At 41.2% G+C, this 23,547-nt stretch overlaps 1 protein-coding gene across 11 annotated transcripts in view; it reads left to right on the top strand.

Moving 5' to 3' along the window:
- FOXP4 (forkhead box P4) overlaps nt 1–23,547 on the top strand; it is a 153,420-nt gene that overhangs the window by 65,015 nt on the left and 64,858 nt on the right. For 9 of the 11 annotated variants that reach the window (XM_083445733.1, XM_083445730.1, XM_083445729.1 and 6 more), the window contains one exon: nt 3,227–3,316. In XM_083445733.1, coding sequence (XP_083301859.1) covers nt 3,227–3,316 — 90 coding nt within the window. Of the gene's footprint in view, nt 1–3,226; nt 3,317–13,145; nt 13,277–20,626; nt 20,735–23,547 lie in introns of those variants that run through there. The other 2 variants (XM_083445727.1, XM_083445728.1) reach the window with 2 other exon arrangements.

The raw sequence follows: 23,547 nt of genomic DNA, 5'->3' as shown, positions 1-23,547 counted from the left end.
TCCAGGTCACATGGAAGGTCAGTACAACTGTGCCATGACTAAAACCCAACCCTCTTAAATTGCAGTCAAATCCACCCTTCCTTGGGGCAACTGTCCTTGGGCAAAAATTGCTGCAAAATGGAAGCTTTTAAAGGGAAGGCGCAGGCTGTTCTGTACACATTGGAAGAGGATGAAAGTGCTGCCTGAGCAGTTGCCACAGGTATTTGGAAGCCAGATGGTGCAGCTGAAACTTTAAACCTGTTGAATTTTGAATGGGATTTCATTGCGACTGTTTTCTTTTGTCATTTTGGTTGATGCCTGTATAGTAGGCAAATCCAAGGAAACTTCGCTTTCATTTCCGAAGAAGGCAACACACACCACCTTAGATTTATAGAGCTATTTATACAGAAATGGACTGTTGATATCTTACTTTTCATGTGTTGACATGTGGACCAGTGAACTTTATTGAAAACACCAAGTCTAAAAATTATTTAGTCTGTGGCATTTTCCATTGTTGCTGCATGTCTTCTCAAATGAACACAATGCAGTTTCAGTGCTTGTTTGTCCTGTAAAGTATATATTTAGGAGCATGTTTTTGAGTTTTATATGACTGACAATTGTATTAGGTTTGTTGATATTGTGGGTGGGTGGGTAGAGAAATTGCTATAAAAGACTTTTAGCACTGTTTGTGTGGCTGAGGAAGTGTCTGTAACTTTGTTGCTTTTTAGCCAGTAAGCTGCTTCTAAAGGCTGTGTTTGCAATCTTGCGCTTCTTTTAGCATTTAGTGAAACTGTAATAAAACACCTGGTATCCTTTGGACACCTGTGTGGTGTCTTAATGTAAAGTCACCTGGAAAAAAATTGGGCGTCTGCCTTAAAGACACACATATGGTGCGCTTCCAAACCAATAGTGATGCTAACCTTTAAAGTTTACATGCATGGCAAATCTGATGTACATGCAGTATGCAACACAGATCATATTGAAACTTTAAAATATTAAAATACATTTTAAAAATTGCTCATGTGTTTTTCATAGCTGTGTGATGAGTATGTTCCTGCTTATAATTGTGCTGCATACTGTTGTGGAAATAAAATTACTTGCAAACATCCCTGCTGTGTTCCCAGATATGGTGTATGCATGAGAGATATTCATGAGATCACTTTGTAACATGTGTGTAGATACTCTTGTTTACAATGTGTGTCCATATGCGTTGCACGTAGCACACATGCATATCTATCTACACTGCAAAACTAGGTTGTGCCCATGTTTAAGTTATGCATCAGTCTCATTCGTAGCTACAACAATACAGTCTCTGTCTTGCATTTACATGCCATGGTGTATGCAATTATATTGCATACGGGTAAGTGTGCACACACTAATTTGATCCATGTGTTGAAAATCAGCTGCTCCTCCAAACAGAGAGAGTACGGTACAGTATGTAAGGTTTAAATGCCTGACGGAAAGTAACTTTGTTCTTTATAGCTGGAAATGTGGAAAATTAACAAGCGGTTCTTTCTCTGGGACACACCCTGCAAGTGCCTCTGCTGACTGGGGAGAGCACAGCCGCCCTTTGGAAGCCAGAGTCTTGATTTACGGCTGCGGTGTTGACAGCTCAGTGGAACCCACATGCTGTTTGCAGCACCGCCAAGCTGGGCTATGACCCGTCGACCTCTACCTCCGTGCTCCCCCCTCCTGTCTCTATGCTGTAATAAAAACCTGTCTTGCAGGCAGGGCTACAATGACTTTGTTGTTCAGAAATGTACCATTTTTTTAAAAAAAATAATTCTTCTCAAAGCAAAAATAAGAAACGTATGAGGAAGTGGGGCTTTGGGAGCAGCCGCTTTTGGTACCACAGGATTGTTTGTGTTAGGGGTTATTCTCTGCTTGCAGTCTGCTCTTGGCTCCTGAATGAAACCCCTCTCCTATGCTCTTTGCAAGCATAGATTTTTTCCCTCTGCGGTATGGCTGCTGTGATGTGACATATTAGAGTGCACTTCCCTCCCATGCCTGTGTGTTCTTTTTTAAAGTACCATGCCTTCATGCACACCTTTCTATTTTCCACTTCTTCAACTCTCCACCCTCTGCTTGCCAGTCATGGTTTGTTGTTGAGCTTACCAGGCTAGCCATTGCCTGTGATCATGCACAGGAATGCCATCAGCTCCTGAAGAGACATATCAGTGGCCTGAAGAAGGGTGAGAAGCCCTTTCCCCATCTTCACTGGGCATACTTAAAGTCCTGTGTGTCTTTAAGAAGTGAGGAAGCACAGGCCAGAGAGCCCATTCCAGCAGCTCCTGAATGAACCATTAGTCTGCCTGAGAGAATTCTGTTCTATATTATGTACAACTGGTTTCTTTTTGTAGTAGGTTTTTTTTAGTAGTTTTAAATTTTGGATTATGTGTTGGGAGTCTTGGCTGAAACGTGGTATCTTAATAGAACAAGTAAGTAAAAGATATCCATAGTTCTATATGTAGTGACTACTTAATTTGTTATACAAATTTTATTCCCAGCTGCCTAGAATATTTGAATCTGGCAGGATTTTTAACAATCTGTATCCAGAATGTCATTCATGAAGGTATATTGGCCCATCTAGACCAATCTGTGTACAGACATAATCTGTGCTTGTACTTGAGAGTTGAAAGACCAAGGTGGAGTGGGGTAAATATAAATTGAGTTAGGTCAATGGGTGCCTATTCCTTTTGACTGTTGCCAAAAGACTATTGATCCCATCCTCTCCATCCTAAAAACAATATGCAGCTACTTGACGCTGCACTATCTCTGTGTTGCTATGGGATTGGAGTGGGATATGGACACAGAGAAAATCAGATCAAGAAAATAAATTTCATTCCACTGGATCTATCTTCTTAAATATTATTTCCATATTAATATGGCTCTTATGTTGGAGTTCCAGTAGTCTCCCATGCTGATAGCTGGTGAGGACTATTTCTGTTTTAGCTTAGTCTTCCAGCATCCTGGATCATTCTTTGGTCTCAGATCTTTCTGGTAATGTGAACCTTCACAGTGGTGGAAGAGAAATGCCTGGCTTCATGGAGGTCCTGCTATTTGTGGTCTTTCTGTGCCAATGTTGCATGCTTAACACAAACTACTTTGGCAAGTAATATTTGATCTGCTGTCTTGAGTATGTGAGTAGTTATTTTTCAAATTTGATGGCAAGTTTGCATTGGAAAGAGTATAAAAAGAGACTCCACTTTTTTAATCTTCATCCTGTACTATATATCTTTCCCTCCAGGCTCTTCAGGTGGCACGGCAGTTCCTTCTGCAACAGGCAACAGGGCTGACTTCTCCCAGCAGCAATGAAAATAAGCAGCCAGCAGTCCAGGTGAGAGGATAAGAGCTTCCTGGCAAAAAGCGCCTCTGAAAAGCTATGCTTCCTAATGTGATTTAAAAAAACTCACTGCTGATCCTCTGAACTACAAACTTTTGGTTCTTAAATACTATAGTATTAAGATATATTAGTATTCCTTATATACCTAATGTTACTGTAGTCTTTGGAGGTATTGCACTATGGTTGTTTCCATTACACAGATGATAATTTAATTTTTGTTCCATGTTCCAAGCTGGTATTTACCTAGTAGGCCACCTTCCATGTCAGTTGATTGATGAGGTTGTCACTCCTGAATACATTCTTGGTGTATATATATATTTTAATTGTGGCACCCATACTAAATTTTACATTGCCAAAGCAAGCCAAACAACTATTTAAAGATGTCATTGAAGGTCATATGGCTTAAATACCATTTATAGAACTTTGTACTTGTTGAATACTTCTGGAGAATTGCGCTGAAATTGTTTAATTCATTGAGAGTTAATATCGGAGGAAGGCAGAAACATCTGGATTGTATTCTATGATTCTATGATTCTATGAACTTGAAGTGAGAGCAGCATCTGTATTCTTGTAGATTTACTTCTGTGAACCGCCCTGAGATCTCATGATGAAGGACAGTAAACACATACATACATACATACATACATACATAAATACTTTTGACTGATAGAAACATTTGGGCAGAGCTTGGTTAAAACACCTGTGTGTTTTATTCCCATTATGGATATAATATTTGAAGTGGCTCAGAGCAGTGAGTTGGATGCTGATATGTGGAAGCAGATGTGTTACTGGAAGCTTTTTTTAGGTTTTGAGGCTGGAGGAGAGTGTACTGAGAAAAGTGTCAGAGTTGCTGGATGCCTTAGTGCTCTAGGGTAGCAAGAACCTATGGCAGTATTCCCAGGTTCTACAAAGAATGTTAAACAATAAGGGGTAGAAGAGCTTGCTGAGGACTAAACGCCTGCCAATATTCTGCATTAGTATGTGATATGGCACGGTTTGGCTTTGAGCATTTTTCTTCAAGGACTGGATTCACACAGCCACATGGGCCACATGTACTCCATTTTCAGGTGAGATTGCACTGTTTCATGACAGACTGGCAATCTGTAGCTCTTGTCACAGGCACAGAGTGCAGTTTTGCTCCTACTGTTCAACCCACTTTAGTAACAGAATGGTAGCATGCCAAAACATGATCTAGGCTCATCTTTGAACCACTAGTTGATTAGGCTCAGAAGGAAATTGGCCGCTGCGTATTGCTCCTGTGGATTTGTTTATTTGGGACACTTCACATTTGAGATGTTGCCATGTCAGTGAGATGCCATAAATGGTGGCAATGTTTATGGAAATCTTGCTATAAAGTTGATATAAAGGGAATAGTTAAAGAAAGTCTGGAATTAACTGCTTTCCTTTCGACAACAGTGAGGCAAATGATAGCTGCTAATTGGAAATCTCCTAAACCCCTATATATTCTGTAGTGGCATGAAAAGGGAATCAACCTCTTACTACTAACTTTCTTATTTATAAAAGAAGCAAGGAGGGCTGTGCTCCCAGTAAACTCACAGAACAATTGAGTTTAAAATTTTAAATTCACAAAATATTCATGCTTTGTTTTCATTTGTTTAATTGTAATAACAGGTTTGCCTCATAATTAACCAGGCTGCTGAGCAATATATACTGATCACTTGTTACTTTATGCTTGATTACTCTCATATCTTTTCTTATTTTCTTTCTTCTTTTTATTTAAATATGTTTTGAATTTTTAGTGTTTTATAAACAAGATCTGTTTAGTTATCTTTTACTATGTATATTTTATCAAGCCAAATGGGTTAATCAACCCTGTCTTTGCTTGCCCACCCACTTCCTTGCTGTCTTCATCCTTTGGGACTATCATATCTGTCCACCATTTTATTTGATCTCACTCTAAGTTTATGTCCCTTCCCCTACTGATTCCTTTTTAGCATATCCCTGTGACCATGTTAGTGAAGTCTCCATATCAGAGCATATACTTTGCATGCATAAGTTCCTGCGCTCAGTCCCTGCCATCTTCAGCTAAATGATCTTGGATAGCAAGAGAGAGTTCTACTTAAGACCATGACTGGAGCTAATAATGACCTGACAATTCTGAGTTAGATGATCCTATCTGTTATAATTCCATCCTAGACTATTTCATCTTAACTATTTCTTCGTGATTTCAATTGGAGAGTGAGAAGCTAAATGATTTTTTAAATAGACCACTGATGTCATAACTTATCCAGTTCTGACACAACTGCCATTCACTCTGTAATTAGCTGATTTCATACTGGCCAGTGAATTTGGGTGCATGTGTCCCCCAGATGAAAGGTCATACATTCACCATAATCAGTGCATTCTTGGATTCTGTGTAGCCCCATAAATGAGAGTGCGCTAGCACAATACCACAGGCATTATTTTATAGAAAGCTCAGGAAGACCAGGAGTAATGGCTCCCTTGCCCATCCTCAAGAACTGATCATAAATGAAGTTAGCAGGCACAGTCACTACTTTCTGCTCAGTCCCATCCCCTAACCATTGCAGAGAGGTCCTATAAGACAAGTAAAAATAGTCATGATCCTCTGGATATTTTCATAGTGTTTGGATGGAGGGTGAGATGTGTGACTGCACATGATACCTATTTTTAAAAATAACAGCTGAGCAATTATCTGTTTCTTACTCATGGATTCTGTGCAACCCTTCGTAGGGGAGAATATTTTGTTCTTTCATTGTAAAGAGGAAATGGGCAGCAATGCTGTGAGATCTCATTCAGGGCAGGAATCACGAAGGCTGCTTCATGTCCAGTTTGTACTGCTTAGCAAAAGTCAAACCTGTGGACCAGGTTGCTGCCCTGTGGATCTTAGTGATGGCTATGCCTCTTGACAGCTGTAGAGTCATCATGAAGCTAGTGGAGTGTGCAAAAACCAGATCTGGACAATTAACGTTCTGCATCTCATGGCAGTGTGAAATTGTCTTGACAATCCAGTGAGAGAGACAGTGAGCCGATATGGGATATCCATTTGGAAGGGCCTCCATACCACGCAAAGAGAGGACTAGATGTTTCCCCCCCAAAAAACAAACAAGCTCTGTCCAGTGTAGATGTCCAGAGCATGACAGAGATCTGAGGAATGCTACAACTACCTGCCATCTGCAGACAGAGTAGAAGAATACACAGGCGAAACTAGCCATTGGAAGGTGTGGAAGTCAGATGCTACCTTATGTTTTAAGTTGTGTTCTTAAAGGGGGTCCACACATAACAGCTACCTTGCTAAGATGTCAAGTTGGTGTAAGAGCAACAAGGATGGTGTAGGATAGCCAAGAGAGTTGGCAAGTTACCAAGGGTTCAGATGGTGTCTTCATGAGTGAAGTAATTTTAAAAGAGATTCAGTTGTGAAGCACAAGGAGGAAGAGACGGAAGCGTGTTGGCTGAACCTTGTTAGAGTCATTAAAATAAGACGTGTTAAAAAGAGACATTCCACTGGATGGCAAAAAGCTGATTTTGCAGCCATGTGGACTTTAATATTTGACCAAGTAAGGCCAAAGCCTTTCAGTGAAAGGAAACAGGTGAGGGCTTGAGTCAGCATAGCTGAGTCCGTGGCAACATAATTAATCGTGAAGTGCTTCCAGTTAATAGATTAAAAAAATTGATGTGGTAGCCTAGTAATGGGGCTGTAGGAGCCAGACACACAGATGGTGGTTGGGGTGTGGGAATCTGACCCTTTTGCCTGAATCCCAGAATTCCAGGATAATGGAAAATGATGCTGTGTAGTCCTTGGTCATTTGTAGAAATGTTGAAAACTACAAGGTGGGCAGGGTGGCCTTAGAAGAATATGTGGCTTTTGATCAATGAAACCTTCTCAGAAGTGGAACATTGACCATCAAATACATATCTTTGCAAGCCCTGCCCCCTCACAATATAATGCTCAAAACGTGAGCTGCAGATTATTGTTCATTCTGTGTGATTCAGAAAGATGTTGGATGCACTCAAAGATATTTTGTTGCTCCGTGTCTCTCTTCCACTCTTCTTCAAAACATTTCCTATCATGCTTGACATTATGTTGTCACGTTGTGCTCTGCCCCTCTCCGATAAATGACAGCCAATGATATGACACAAGGGCAATGCATAGCATGATGACATCACATCACACATTGTGTTAATGTAGACACTATGAGGAAGAGGGTGAGAGAGACGTGGAGAGGCAGCAGTTCTGTGCTTCTTGTAACACCTAGTTACACTCTGAATAAGTTACACCCGAAGCACAAAGCCTGCTCTTCAGATGCAAAGCTATAAAAGTGTCCTGCTTTCAGCTTTGAATGTCCCTAGAGATGTTGCCAAGATGGAGGTCATTGAACATGTACATGCCATTGAGGGCAGCAGGTTTGGGACATGAAAGGGCTTGCAAAATGAGCATAAATTCAGGTCTAAAGGAGGAACAGCAAGAGAAGGGGGGGAAGCCCAAGTGAATGGAAAGTGACAATTTTAAATAGCTGTGTGGAGGGGCTCTCCCTTCAGGCTAATTAAATTTATCGGCGAACAGCAGGTTACCTTATTAGAGCCACGTGGGTTTAATTAACAAAGGAAAGTAATTAGTATGTGCTCTCCTGGAGCTGAAGGTCCCGCCTATACCAAACTGAACTGCCTCCACAGTCTGCTGGAAATGGAGGAAACCCAGTGGATGAGAGTATGGAGATGGGGGAGGCTGCCTTCTGCTTTTCCGGACACCCCAGGGAGTCAAATCTATGCAGTGGTCTCAGCACTGTTTGTTCTCATTTTCTTTCTGTTGAAATATGTCTGGAATAAAGCAGGGGGATTATATTGCTTGTTGTGTTCCCCTCTCACTTATTCTATTTAGTTTGGAACCACATACCTTCAGTTTGATCTTGAGTGTATAAGCTGTCTTCTCCTCATCCAGGTCTGTTGCATTTATTTTTTTCACTTGGCTGCCTATTTCTAAACCTATCAAATCGAATTGGTATAGGCTCACTTACCTTCAAGGCACCATTGTTGGCCCTGAAGGCAATAAGACTTCATCTGATGTCTAGCACCCCTATTCATGTCTTAAAATATTGTTGAAGATGTTAATCTTCAGAACAGCCAGATGGGACTAGGATTAGCAAAACTAAAGCCATTTTGGGGGATTTTACCAGTTTAATGTGTCAGTTTCGGCATCTCAAACCATTACAGTGCAATGAAGGTTAGGGTCTTTTGCACTCTTCTCCACCCCCCACCCCAATTTTTAAAACCTGATCAATGAAAAATAACATTGGAACCAACAGATCTAAGCTTTCACGGTATCCATTCCACAAAATAGCTTTGCTTATATGTTCTGATCTCTCTCCATCAGGAGTGCCTGTAAGTTCCTGGCAATATGTTAGGTGACTTTACTTTATTCCAAGAAGTTTTAAATGGAGCCCTGCTGGGAGTTTTCCACTGACTTCGTTGTTTTTTCAACAAGCTTTGGATTAGGCCCAAGCACCTCCTATATTGGAACAGTGGCTATGGAAGACCATTACTTGAAATGCAGTAAATTTAGAAAAGGCAGATGGCTATAGGGGAAAATCCTATATTGGCAGGGAGACTGTCTTTATGCCCTAATGGGTCTTTTCCAGTCTTGAAAATGCACTATAAAAATGCCATCTCTTAAGGGAGTTTGTGGGATATGATGGAATCCAGACCTGGCCTGAAACATTTTTCCTTCTCTTCTAAACCACCACCTCCTCCTCTTTCCCTCGGGCCTCTATAACACCTGCCCTGAAAGGAGTAGCCCTTCTGTGAAGGTACCAGACGGGCCGCCATCTCCATTAATGAGTTTAACTGGAAGTGAAGAAGGCAAAATCACTGCTGATATTAACAGCAATAATTCATCAGGGCTTCTTTCGAGCCAACAGCCAGCTTTTTCCAATAGCTTTTTCAGGAAGGAAATGCAGTCACTGAATGGAAAATATCTTGAAAGAACAAAGGCAGTAAGGGTGAAGTCAGATTCCTGTAATCTGTGAGTGTCTCCTCTTTTTTTTTTTTTAGTGTATGTGTTTATATATATTTGTGTGTGTGCGCGCGCGCACACACGTGTGCAAACATACACACACACACCCATCTTTTGGAATTTTTCTCTTACTGTTTTTCTCCCCCTGCTGTTTCTTTTCTTGGTAACTATGAAGTGTGTGTATGTGTTGTGTAGCTGTGTCTCTCTAACCTAGTCTCATTCTGTCATTGCCTGTTTATCTTCCCTTTCACCCTCACTCATTCATGGTCTGTTTTCTCTCTCACACTTTGTTTTTCAATCTCCTTTCTCTCCCCCTTCCTAGTCCACCCTTTCCCAGCCTCCCCTCTGTCTGTCCTGCTGGCTTTCTCAGAGTTAACAGAGCCTGACGTCCTGTCTCCCTCCCCACCTTTTGTGTTGCAAAAGAACTTGTGAAAGTTGTAGACATGAGTCAGGAATAGCTCATAACTCAGCAACCTCTCTCCCCTCCTCATGCCCCGCATTACAACTGGAGGAGGATCTGAATGAGGGGAGATATAGGATTAAGCAGACTCACTTTGAAAGGAAGTTTATCTAACAGTGGAATGGTGTGGATGAGATTGACCAGGAGAGTTTCTCCAGGCGGGATGGGGGTGGGGTGCAGATGTAGAGAATAGGGGTGAGAATGAAGAATGTATATAGCAAGATTCCTGGGCCAAGGTCTGGGCTTGGTGAGGGGGTACACCGAGGTGATTGTAAAATATGTGTCAAAGTAATCTGAATTTGTAGTTCCACACGAGCCCCGCTATGGCAAAGTTTAAGTGGAGCAGGAATGCTTCCTTGCTTTTAGGGGAAGCAAAAACCACATACTTCACTTTTTTCCCACTTGCTTGCCAGGGCCGCAGTGGCTGCCTCCCAACCTTTCTCCCTACCCACATAAAGAAAGAAAGCAGAGCGCTTCCCTCAGTCTAGGAGCCTCTGAACTGAGCTGAAAGGATTTTCTGTTTGTTTGCTTTACAAGGAGGGTATAAGGGACTGAAACTAAACAAATTGCACAGCTAGGTACAGAAAGGAAAGCAGCAATTTCCAAGTTTGGAGTGAAAGTGTAACCATATCCTGGACTGGCAGTGAACTGATAGATTTCCCCCTCAGTAGCTGGGAGTGAGAGGGAAGGATAGCACTAGGGAAATTGTTCTAGAACAGGCTGTAAAAATGCTCTCAAATCTCTCCCTCCCTCTCCTCCTTCCCCCTTTCTCTCTCTCTCCCCCCCTTTCCCTCCCTCACTTATGACTCTTCTGTGGGCAGGTAGTGGTTGAAAGACTAAGTTGTCTCCTATAGTCTGCTTTTTAGCACTGCACTTATACCATAGTATACACATTGTGAATATTAAGGAATGCCAAAACTTTGTTTTGACTGTTGATCTTAATGAATGGCGTTATGTCAAATAATCAACATTTTGCCCACATCAAGACTGCAAGCTAAGTCAAACAAATTCACTTACTTTTACCTCCTTTTAAAAGGTGTTTTTCTGTGTCCTAATTTGGTATTGTAATGTAATTTTAATAAACAGAACTAAGCTGGCTGCCTGCCAACTGACTTCAGGGGCCTCTGTCCCCTACTGGACCCTAACTCATCAGTCTGTCTTTGGAGCCACATCCAGATGACAGCTTTTTATTCTTGTGGCTGGGCTCTGTCTTACAAAGTGTGTGCATTTTAGAAAGACTCACTAAGCTTAACTGTCTTCATGGCCCAGACTGGTCTCTTATCAGCTGGGAAGACTAGAGGGAAGCTAGTGCAGACTCAGGCTACTCTGTGTTCTGGGGACTGCGTGGACCAGAAGTGCAGAAATTACTCCCCCAAAATTCTTGCTATATGGATAAATGTGCCTGAATGGTCTGTTAAAAAAAAATAAATCATTAGTTTTCAAATTATTATGAAGCCACAGAGAGACGTAAACAATAACAAAAACATTCAATACTATAGCCAACTAAAGACAAGGCATACAAAATCTAAACATATTAAATAAAAACACCCAATCTAAAATCATGACAATCCTATTTCTCTTGGCGGTGTGGGGAGAGATACCTGTAAACTGGAAGCTAAACTATATGAAATAAAATACCACCATACTAAATAGAAATGAACAGGATCTTCCTGTCACTTAGAGACCCATAATGTGTTGTTTTTTCTGCAATAACTAAATTCCAGGTATTTATTATTATCATTTATTTATTGCATTTATATCCCACCTTTTTTTTTTGCAAGCAGCTTTCCACTTCCTTGTTTAATCCCCCTCAAGAAACCTGTGAGGTAGGTTAGGCTGAGAGGCATTGACTGGCCCAAGGTCACCCAGTGAGCTTCATCATGGCCACACAGGGATTTGAACCCTGGTCTTCTGGGTCCTAGTCTGACACCCTAACTGCTACACCGATTTTAAAAAACAACAACCTTTCCAAAAGTTGGCAGATATATCAGAAGTAATATGAGATAACTGAATCGATGTATGATGCCATTGGTGTAGAATTTTTAAGGAACATTCTCTCAGATGTGCATGAATAATCTGTGAAGTGCAAACTCTTTTAAAAATGTAAAGTTCCATTGACCATGCAACATTCTGAATTTGTGCATAAATGTTTTGCTAGAAGAGATCAATCAAAAACAATACTGTGCGTGGAACTGTAGAGCTCCAAGGAACCTAAGGATCATCTTGTCCAAACTCTGGACCAGCAGCATTTCTTCCATTCAACTTCACCTGGCAGATCATCTTGTGTTCATTTTCAGGTGTGCTGCTGAGATGTGATTTCAGACAATATACCTTATTGTTGTTTGGTTGTTTCTGTGTCATTTGGAACAAACATGGATCTTAAGGCATTTTTCTCACAGGTGATTTGCGGCCATGCAAAGGCTGCTGATTTATGACCACACTTTTTGGTAGCGAGGTTTCTGAATTGTTGTTGTTATTCTATAAACTGAATAAAATAATATTTGCCACGTGAGAAAGTCTGCAAGTGATTTACAAAAGGTTAAGGACATAAAGCATAATATAAAATCTGAAAAAAAATACATTACAATAAAAATCATGTATTTATTATAAAACAGTAATAAAAACATACTCTAAATAGGCACCAAAGTAATCATAATCCATGAAATGTATTGCATGTTGAATGTATGACTGTTTAAGAGTTGGCATTGCAATTCTCTTGATTATTTTAAAATTCTGAAGCCAAATACAAATCCTTTTAGTGATGGCAACTTCTCAGTCAAGTGGAGAAGTCATGAGCCTTTCTTCTATATGACATTATATTTTCAGCCCTGTCCTAACTGCTTTCTTGATGGTTTTCCCATTCTCTCTCTCTCTCTCTCTCTCTCTCTCTCTCTCTCTCTCTGCTATTTCCAATTGGGTAACTACAGTCATAGGTTCAGATCAATAGTCACTCCTGAAAATTCCACCCTAGTATAAAGATACAGTGGTACCTCAGGTTACAGAAGCTTCAGGTTACATACGCTTCAGGTTACAGACTCCGCTAACCCAGAAATAGTACCTCAGGTTAAGAACTTTGCTTCAGGATGAGAACAGAAATCATGCTCCGGTGGTGCGGCGGCAGCAGGAGGCCCCATTAGCTAAAGTGGTGCTTCAGGTTAAGAACAGTTTCAGGTTAAGAACGGGCCTCCAGAATGAATTAAGTACGTTACCAGAGGTACCACTGTATATTGAAATGTTCAAAGAGAACTTCTAGTTTTCCTGATGAAGTGCTAGAACTAAGCCTGATCACTTTGGCTGTAATTTAGGGTAACAGTTTAAAAGCTGCCACCATCTTATTGATTCTTGGTTCCATTGTGAAGTAATCTGTGATTCTTAGTTCTAGAGCCAAGCATGTGTGACATCAGATGACTTAAAACAAAATTCCTTTGATTCCTTTTTTGTAATTAAATTCTTTTTTAATATCACATTCCGTCCAGGAGAGGAACACTTATTTGATTTCAAGAAGGTAAACTGCTGTTTGTCGTTAGAAACTTAGTGTGGAGGTAATGATAGGTTTAATAACTTGGCCATTCAAGTTATTGAAAGACCTTTCATTCTTGATCAGCCCTGGTAGCAATAGTCTCTGTATTTGTAAGTGAATGTCACTTTTCAGCTGGGCTTTCAACAGGTTATATACAAAGATCCAAAATTAGTGTGGATCTGAAGAGGCGTTTTGAAGATAGTGTTACTCCAGCTGACATGACACAATTAGATTTTAGCTATCTCGAGTCTTACCACAATACGTATTCTGATTTAACCTAGGTGATCTAATGGTGCCTTTATCACCCATTATTTCTACTTTATTTAGAAGAAAGAATAGTCATTCATGAAGCTCACTGTGTGATGCCAGGTCAGCCACTTCCTTCTTACATCACCTACCATATATAGTTGGTGCCAGAGGGGGCCCTTTTGAATGTTCAGCGCCCTCAGATATTGGACGGTGGCAGTCTGGGAGAGGGCATCCTCTGTGGCAGCCCCTAAGTTGTGGGGCTCCCCACAGAGGTGCTTTTGGCACCTTCAGCAAATGCTGAAGACTATTTACCCTGGCTTTTGACACTTGAGATGTATATTTTTGGACCCACCTTATTTCTATAATTTTATGTTGTTTTAAACTCTATTTAATATTGTGTAATAATTGTGTTTTAATAATAACGTTGGGTTATAATCCTTGTACCTGCCCAGGGACCTTAGGGTGAAGGGCAGGTAATTAATTGTAATAATAATAGTACTGTAATAATATTGTGCTGTATGTTTGCAGTGAAATGCTAAATTGGCCCCAGGTTCCTAGTAAGCTTCCTGCAACATAATACATAGGTGTGAAATTGCCAGTATTGATTATTTAAGTGGTGGTTTCCTCAGCTGCTTTTCCTCACACACATAAGTTTCTTCTGTGTTAGGATTTAATTTTGAGTGCTATAGCCCTGTAACTATGCTGCCACTTTCTATTCGTTTGTTTATATATTTTCTTACTTACTGTCATACCTCATGTTGCGTCCGCTTCAGGTTACGTGTTTTCGTGTTGCGTCCCGCGGCAACCCGGAAGTACCGGAACAGGTTACTTCCGGTTTCGCCGCTCGCGCAGAAGCGCTAAATCGCCCATGCACAGACGCGGCGCTTCAGCTTGCATCAATTCCATGTTACGGATGGGCCTCCGGAATGGATCCCACCCGTAACACAAAGTTCCACTGTATTACATTTCATTCCCGCCTTTCCTCCAAAGAGATTGGGGTGTCTTGCAAGGATTTTCCTCTCTCTTCTCCCCACTCTCCCTGCCCTATATTATCCTCACAACAGTACTGTTACATAGATTAAACTAAGAGAATGTGATTGGCCTAAATGTCACCAAGTAAGTCACATGACTGGGAATTTGAACATGGATCAATGCAGTGTTAGTCTGGCACTCTAACCACTATGCTGCATTTGCTCTATGCTGGACCACGTTTTATTTCCAACCTTATGGACTAAATACTTTTCAGAAGGTATATAGTTGGAATGGTTTTGGATTTCAGAGATCTTCTAGATTCTGTATCAGAGACTAATTTTGCAACAAGATCATGCCTATTGAAACAATCTGGTGATTAGAAAGCAACATTAGATTCTCTTTTGCCGTTCTCCTCAAGACCGTCCATTTCTGAAGGAAGATTGTGGAGGAAATCTGAAGACATGTTTTTGTAGCAGAAGCGGGGGGGGGGTGGTACATGGAAGGAGTAGCAAGTTTGGAGCAAACTGCAGGAAATTGCTTTTCTTTTGTCTGCTGTGGCAGAGAGGGCACTGGTGTGGAAAAGTGTATTTTGCTGATTTGAACTTGAGTGAAATGGGTAATGAAGACAGATCAATACTGGCCCCTCTGCATTGCCTCACTCGAGGAAAAAGAGCTGCCTGTGTGTCTGCTGTGTAGCTGATTTCCCCCCACTTGGTCTTACTGCAGTTAGTTCTCTTGCACTCTTCCTGACAGAATTTTGTTCCTGTGCGCTACACTCTGAACTGGTTTGCACATCACTTTAAGCCATAGTTTAAATTACACTGGTTTAAAATGAACAAGCAACATGCGGGTGAAAAAGTCTCATTGGCTTACAATCATGGTTTGTCAAGAGGGAAACAAACCATGAGCCCCTGGTTCACACATGAAAGCTAGCCAGCCTCTGGTTTGTTGCTTCCGCGGCACATTGAAGAAAGTAGCTGGGAGGAGTGAAGTGTTGTCTTTTGAGCAGCACGCGCCATTGAACATTAATGTGACATGTGAACCAAGCCTCTGTCCCGCTTGAGCATTTCACCACTACTTGCTCTTGCTTTATGTGATTGATTTCAAGAAAATTTGAGCTCGTTTTGAGCAGATACTGTGTGGCAGCACTGTCCTCAGTCTAAAGTGCCCCTGCACGTAGGATAGGAGTCGCTTGTACCAGGATGATAGGAAAACTTGGTACAGGTCTGATGCACAGCCTGACCTACACCAGCCTTAGGTCGGAGATCAGCAAAGGCAGATGCAACCTTAGAAGGCCGTTAGGGTAAATAAAGCATCAGACATGACCTTGTTCCTAGTTGGTTTACCATCAAGGAATGTTAATGTACATTCTTAAGTGTTCTCTTCATCCCTTTTCATTGAATCTTAGAGCTCTGTGGGTTGCAAGAGACATAACATACATGTGTACAGTGGTACCTCGGGTTACATGCACTTCAGGTTACATACGCTTCAGGTTACAGACTCCGCTAACCCAGAAATAGTGCTTCAGGTTAAGAACTTTGCTTCAGGATGAGAACAGAAATTGTGCTCTGGCGGCGTGGTAGCAGCAGGAGGCCCCATTAGCTAAAGTGGTGCTTCAGGTTAAGAACAGTTTCAGGTTAAGAACGGACCTCCGGAACGAATTAAGTACTTAACCCGAGGTCCCACTGTATATCATACTCTATTTGGAGTGATAACATTTGGTTTCATCTGAACCCATTTCCTTGAGGAAAGTTCTTTCCCAAGAATTGTTAATAATATTTTATGCATCTTGCTTCAAATTACAGAAGTTTATAATCGGGTTCTGTACAACTGTGTAGGTGTAATGTTGGACCTGAAGCTGTAGGCAGATCCCAGGGTAGGCCAGTGGAATAAATTATGAATAGGACTGGTACTAGATTGCTTGTTAACTTTATGCAGGTTTAGAAAATCAGTCCAAAATCCGTACATGTGTGGAGGGTGGATTGGTATGTACCCATTACCACATTTTATTAGAGGGGGTCACCAGCCTTTTGGGGCCAGGGGACATATTTAGGTTCTTGAGATAATTGCATGGGCACCAATTTGTCTGGCTGCTTCTCTCCTCCAGGTCACCTTTCCCCGCCCCCCCAATAGACAGAGTGCATGTGCACACAAACACAAACATGCATTGGGTTGTATTCAACAGAATGTTTTGTCAGTGCAAGGTTTTTCTTTGTGTAATGGGCCAGTCTCCCCTCCCCCCAAAATCTAAGGGTTCTTCCAACCTTTAGATTTCCCATTGTGCAAATATTGACTACTGCCCATTATTTGCTTTTCCATGAGGTCTGGCTAAAAATCAGATCCAGTAAAATTAAGTGATCCTCTTGAATTTGTGTCATTTTCCTTGGGGGTTTCTCCCCCCCTCAAAAAAAAAATCACCGTATAATTAAATCTTACATTGGTAAGCTGCACAGTATCACAGATCTGGTACTTGCCAGCACTACACAAACATTGATCCAAAGCATGGGTCCTCGTTTTGAGGGAAACCCTAGTAAAAATTAGGAGGAACCGTGCTTTGAACTCACATTATTTTGCCATGTCAGAGGCTTTGCAGGCACTGGGGAAGACTTCAGTGTCATTGTAGCAATGGGCACCACATGGCAACTCCAGGTAGGTGTATGAAACAAGTTTTAGCTGTGTGTGAGCAGTACCATCCCTGAACTTGCTCTTCTGACTACACCTGGTTTCTTTGTATCTGTGGCAGCTCACTTGCTCTATCCAGATATCTCCACATAATAGCTGTTGTTTTACATTGGCACAGAATATTTACCTGTTGTTTTACACAGCAAAACAAGATTTCAAACATTGCATCAAACCAAAATATGAGCAGTAGCGTTCGGTATTCCAGTCATGCTCATTCAGTCATGTGATCCTTTCTCCCTCTGTTCCTCAAAGACAAATTGATACACTAGGTAAGGAATTGCCTTCTACCTTGAAGAATACTGTAACCTCTTTGCCTCTTGGGATACTTTATCCAGCTTCAAGCAATAGGAGATTTCATCTAACACAGCCTTCAGCTGAAGTCTTGTGTTATGCTTCATTAATGACTCTTACCCTGATTTAGATGGCACATTCCCTCCAGGGTTGGTTCCTTCTTGCCATATTGCTTCTTTGGTACCGCAGTCTTATCTTAAGAATCTGTTCTGCCAAGTTCTGCTTTTTACTTATCTATTTTGAAATCACAACTAACGTCACTGAATGTGGTGAGTTTCCATCAGGAAACGCACTTTCCACCACACACGGGCGATCCTTTTGCCTTTCACTCCTAACTCTGGTATGGTGGGATTCCATTTAAGTAAGGCATCCTGGAAAAGCATCTCTATTCAGATGCATTGTCAAAGCTTTGTTAGGAAGCCAGCGCTGTTAGTAAGCAGTTTTGTGGAATGGCAACTGGCCAACAAGTGAGTCACTGCCTGCCTTAGCTCACTGTCTGCCAGATGCCAGCTATGACACACGCACACCCACAAGCCATTCTTGGAGAGAGAAATTCAGCCTCTCTGTCTACAGACACAATGCTTCTGTTGTTGGGAGTGCTAATATTCAGAGAATGGAGAAGAGTCTACAGTTCTTACGAAAGTAAAAAAGCAGGCTTGGGACAAGGAGTTAGTGGAAGTTTCTGTACTAGTTCAACTTTCATTTGCACCAGAACATTATTTTAATATTTCTTTCTTGTTGAGCTTGCAGTGTGCAAAGTCCTGAACTAACTGGTTGATGCTAAAGTGGTTGATCTTTCCTTTTAACATGAGTTTCCTATAATGTTTGTTGATTGTATGATTCCTATTAAATATTTGAAAGCTTATGCCCCAAATTAAAGTATCTTCTGCCCAGATGGCCTAATGCTTTGGGAGCTTTGTCATCCTCCCAGAGTCTGATATGGTATATTGAAAGAATCCATGTGTTTAACAGTAGAAACAAATTCAAGCTTTCATGTTGTATGTTCAGATCATGTCAAAATTGCTGTCACATTACTGTGGCTGTGTGAGCCATTAAAATAGGCCTCTCACGCTTCCATTATCTTCAGATATGCCATCCTGCATGCTGTAGCTTAAGGTGTTGCTACTAAAGATATTTAGGGTGAGCAGGCTTAGCTTCCATTTTGATGGAAAAGTTGATTTTGGAGTCACCAAGAAATGGACTGAAGCCTTTTGCCCCTTAATTGAAGCCCCTGCTCTTAGCCTATAGGTAACTTATTTATCTTTGTTCACACTGCTCAAGCTAGAAGGGAAAAGCAAAATAGCTGGATAGGGCAGTTATGGCTATCTAAAGTTATGGAGCCTATTGGTCTGTGTTAGTATTGGGGGGTTGCTTCAACAGATTTTAAATTCTGGATTGTTTCCATTATCAGGATCTTAGCATGCTTTCTTGTCCCCACCCCCAGGTCTAATAAACATCTTGAATACAAACACATAAACTGTGTTGTCAGGAATGGTGCTGCTGTTGCACAAGATGAGCTATAAACTTGTTGAACAGTCAGTCTGTCTTGTTTAAATCTCCAGACAATAGGTGTACACTAAGAGAGGAGATACAACGAGGAAGCATTATGATTTGAAACCTCATTTTTAACAATGGTAATTTCCTGTTAGCGCTGGACGGAGTTTTGCATCATTGCTTGTGTCAATAAGCAGAGTACATGTGTTTAGCTTATAACTTTGCAGGGCTGATATATTAAACCACTTTTCAGCATTTGATTAGGGCAAATGTTTTCTGTAATGAGATGCAGCTACTGTGTTGACAATTCTTATAATATTGGGTAGAAGATCTTGAGGGAGGTAGATGATAAGATGGTAGAACCCAGCCCCGGAAATGATGGGGCTACTTTTTTCACCATCTCATCTTAAACCAGGAAACAAGAAATCTGGAGGCCTCTTGAGTCCTAAGAATACTCCCATCTTGTAAGAACCATTGCTCATGTATCTTTTATCTTCTTTCCTGCCCCTCTTCCTAAGGAGCCCCCACCATTCTCTGTGTCAGCTTAGCATTTTAAGAGAAAGGGGAAAGCGATTTGATGTAGACAAAGGTTTGTATGAAAATATAATTCTGCTTTGTTAGCAGCCATCACACTCTAAAAGGCACTGCTTTTGTTTTCTTGTAACGTTGTGAAAACCTCATGTCGGATCGAGAGCTGCGGCCCTCACGACTAATCGCCTCTCCTTTGTGTTTTTAGATTATAGGGGCAATTAGTGTTGTCAAAACCTCTGGCAAGTCTCTTTGCTCTTGACAGGGTGTCAGTCCGACGGGCGCGAAATGGAAGGTGTTATAACTCTCCGGTAATTAGAATGCCTCCGATTTTGAAAATGCCAGCCAACGTGTATCAAGCTGGATGCACGGTGTAGTGGTGGGGGTTGGTGGGGAAGGGAGTTCAGATGGGGGATGCAGATGAGCAATTAATTACAGGCTCTCATTCAGAGCACATTGCAGGCTGATGAACAGCAAAGGGAAATTAGCGTGATGCTTGTCTCCTAGTGAGTGGGCATCAACTCCATTCTTTCTCATTCTCCTGGTACTGCTGCCTGAGTTTCTATGTTGATTTTCATTGCTACTTGCATGTTGGAACACCCATTCCGTTGGTTAGACAAAGCACAAAATACTAGTAGCAATGTACATCAGTGAAATACAGGTTGCAGAGGCCATGGTTTTGCTATGATAACAAGGCTTTATATTAACTACTCCACTATAATTTAGTGGAATGCCTCACCAATGGCTTTTCCATGTTGTGCTGCCAGTATTATATTAGGTTTTGCACAAGATTCTTTCAGGTGAATGTTGGAAGAACTTTGCAACTAACTGTGCTATATTGATGGACTAGAATCTCTGTCCAGCGTGAAGAAGGTTAGACAGTCTGGATTTTGTTAGGGAGGACCAAGGGTCTTGCAGCTTTGCTTCATGGACTGATTCTGGTTAATGGTGCCTCTTTAGCAGTTTTGGAGCAAGCCCACAGCAGTTAATAATTAACTTTGTAAGTTGACTCAAAGTGACTTCTGGAATAACAAATGAAAATTTGGGCACCTCCCTCAAGCCAGCAACCTGAGTAAACAGATAAGACTTGCAACCTGCCCCAAAGGTCAGCAAGCTCCTGAATGCTTGAACCAACAGGACAGAAGGGGGGAGAAATTCCCTGGTAGAATTCCCTCTGCTCAGGTTCCTCCTTCTGAGTGAGGTATTAAACTCCTTGTAAAACTAAAGGTAAGATTGCCCTCCAGGTTGTCACACTTGCCAGGTTGATGGTGAGTTTGATCTGCTTCATGTGACAAACTGCAGCCTTTTCCATCCTGAGTGGTCCAGTGGAAGGGTGAAGACTATTCACTGCAGTATCTTCATTGAATTGTTCGATTTCAAACTGGGATGGAGGGAAGAGTGCATCCCTGACAAGGGACACAAGAGGGATGAGAGTTTCAGATTGCATTAGCTGTATCTTGTGTATATTCTGGAGGGGCTGGAACAGATGTTTTGAATGCACCCCAAATTTGAGCTATTTCCGGACATTCTTTGTTCTTTCACAACAGTGCAATAGAGTGCTAATCCTAACTGGAAAGTTTATTTTCTCTACTTAAGAGAAAGGCATGGATGAAATGGAGCAATCATTTGCATTCCCTGATTAATTTGATTAAAGTGATTTAGATGCCCCTTTTCCTTTGCTCAGAGTGGTTTACAAAGCAGATGTATCTTTCCTCTCTTACTGAAGACAAAAGGAGGAACATCCTCTAACTTCAGCTGGGAGGTCGTTCCTTAGTTTCAGTGGCAACTGGGATAAAGGTCCTGGTCTTGGAAACCAATAGTCATTCTTCACAAAGTGAAGGCTCGTGGAGCAGGACATGATCTGACAAGGTGTGTGTCTCTGTGTGTGAGTGTCATATCATTTCAATTACTCCCCACATAGCCTAGGTCTAGTGAGTCCTTCATCATCTTCCACCTTCCAGGAACCATCTCTTCCCTTTGTATACAATTCAATACTTGGAGCATTAACTCCAAATAGTGCCTTTATTCTCCAAGACAGGGGTTCCAAAACTATGGTCCATAGACCACCAGTGGTCTGTGAGCTTCATTCAGATGGTCTGCAGCTTGTTTGTGGGTTTATGGTTGAAGACAGCAGACAGCATTTCCATCAAATTAAAAATATTGATTTTTAATTGCTTCTTTTACTTCTTTTATTGTATAACCATATGAATTCCATTGAATACAATAGAATGCAATATATAATAAATAAAACAAGCAATAAAAATACAATACAGCATCTAGTGCAAGAATTGGAACAACAGCAGAAAAATCATTAAGTGGTCCTCCAAGACCTTCAGCAATTTTCAGTTGTGCCATGTGGGGTGCTGGTGGTCAGGGAACCACTACTCTATGAAGAATATTCCCGGTAATAGAGAATCTGCAGGCCTTTTGCAGATAGAAAAGACCCAGGAAACTTTATTTAGCTCGAAAAACTTTTATGCTAGTGAGAGTGGAATGCCTGCTCCAGAGAGCCCTCCATGCAGGAATTTCATTCCTAGGAAAATTGTGTATTATAATAGTCCAGCCTGTAAATTTTGTCAGTTGGTTCTGAAAGTCACTCTATTGTCACTTTTTACATGACGGAGTTCTTCATCTGTGGTGCTGAGAAAATGTGGGTATTCTTCAAATGCTCTTTGCAGTGAAGCCGGATGAATGGAATAGCTTATTTAAAAGTCCCTTACTACTTCAGTGTTCTTCTAACACCTTTGCCATCTTCCCAGTGCTTGTCCAGTTGATTTCCTGCTTCTGATGCAAATGTCACTGCATGAACATACAGTTGATCACAGTGTGTGTGTGCGTCTGTGTTCAGATTTTTTGTGTTTTACCTTACACCAAAGGTTTTGCATGCAGGAATTGCATGACAGTTGAAGCAACCTTCACTCTGAGAATAAGGTGTGGTTATTGTTCTTATTACTGCTGCTGCCACTATTGCTATTATAGCAATAATATTTAATATGCCACATTATTCAAAAAGGTGCACTGAATCCCTAAGGGATAGGTAGCTTGGAGACTGGTGTTCATGTGCACTTGTTAACCCTTCTCCAGGAACATCAATATGTACTGACAGTTATTCAAGTAGAGCTCATCTCTTTAATACACCCTTCATGAGCCTCTCTTTCCATACTTTCCACATCTGCACAATCTGCACCTTAAACACACTTCACCCCCATTGATTTCTCTGTAGGCTCTTGCATCTTTCCTGGTCTTCTTCCACTCTCACTTCAAGCCAGAGGTGTGTGGAGTGATCCAATTGTGACCCCATGACCATGCGATTATTAAACCAGTCAATCAATTCCCGCCTAGATGGACTTATTTCCACTACTACTTTCCTTGTATGTATGGAGGTATGATAAGCAAAGTAGTCTTAGAAGGAAGGTGGAATAACTTGCTCACTACATTTATTCTCTCTTCCTAACAAGAGCACACTAATTTGTCACCTTATCTCTGCCCCCACCGAATTAAAACCTAGTCACATGGTAGACGAAAGAAATTATAGGATAGCTGCCATCAGTTCATTCTATGAGGGAATGCCATGCAAAACTCCTATGTCCATATTATTTTCTTTCCATTCTTGTCCAACACTAAAGCATTGAACTGAAAATAGAGGAACCTGCAGCAAAGAAGTACCATGAGTTTTAGGGATTGGGAATAAGCAGTATATGGATGGCACCCAGCTTTTATATTTTGTTACCTATGAAGCTAGAAATTGCTGCCTCTTTCCATAGCTAGTGTGTGAAGGTTGTGGTTAGATGGATGAGGCTTAATTAATGAACTGAGGCTTAATCGGGGTAAGACTAAAAGTGATGCTGATGGGAATTGGAGTAACAGGTTTTCCTGTTGTGCTGTAGGACTCTTAGAGCAGGAATGTAGGCTGGTGCGTTCCTGGGTCAGTCAGTACTACTACGTCTATAATACACTGGCTGTACTTGTTTCCAGATGGTGAGAACCATTATCTATGCCTTTGTTACTTCAGATAATAACAAAGACTATGTTTGGTCTAT

Source organism: Podarcis tiliguerta (genome assembly GCF_965153285.1).
Source record: "Podarcis tiliguerta genome assembly, chromosome: 6".
Lineage (NCBI taxonomy): Eukaryota > Metazoa > Chordata > Lepidosauria > Squamata > Lacertidae > Podarcis > Podarcis tiliguerta.
This window is presented reverse-complemented; position numbering and strand designations above follow the sequence as displayed.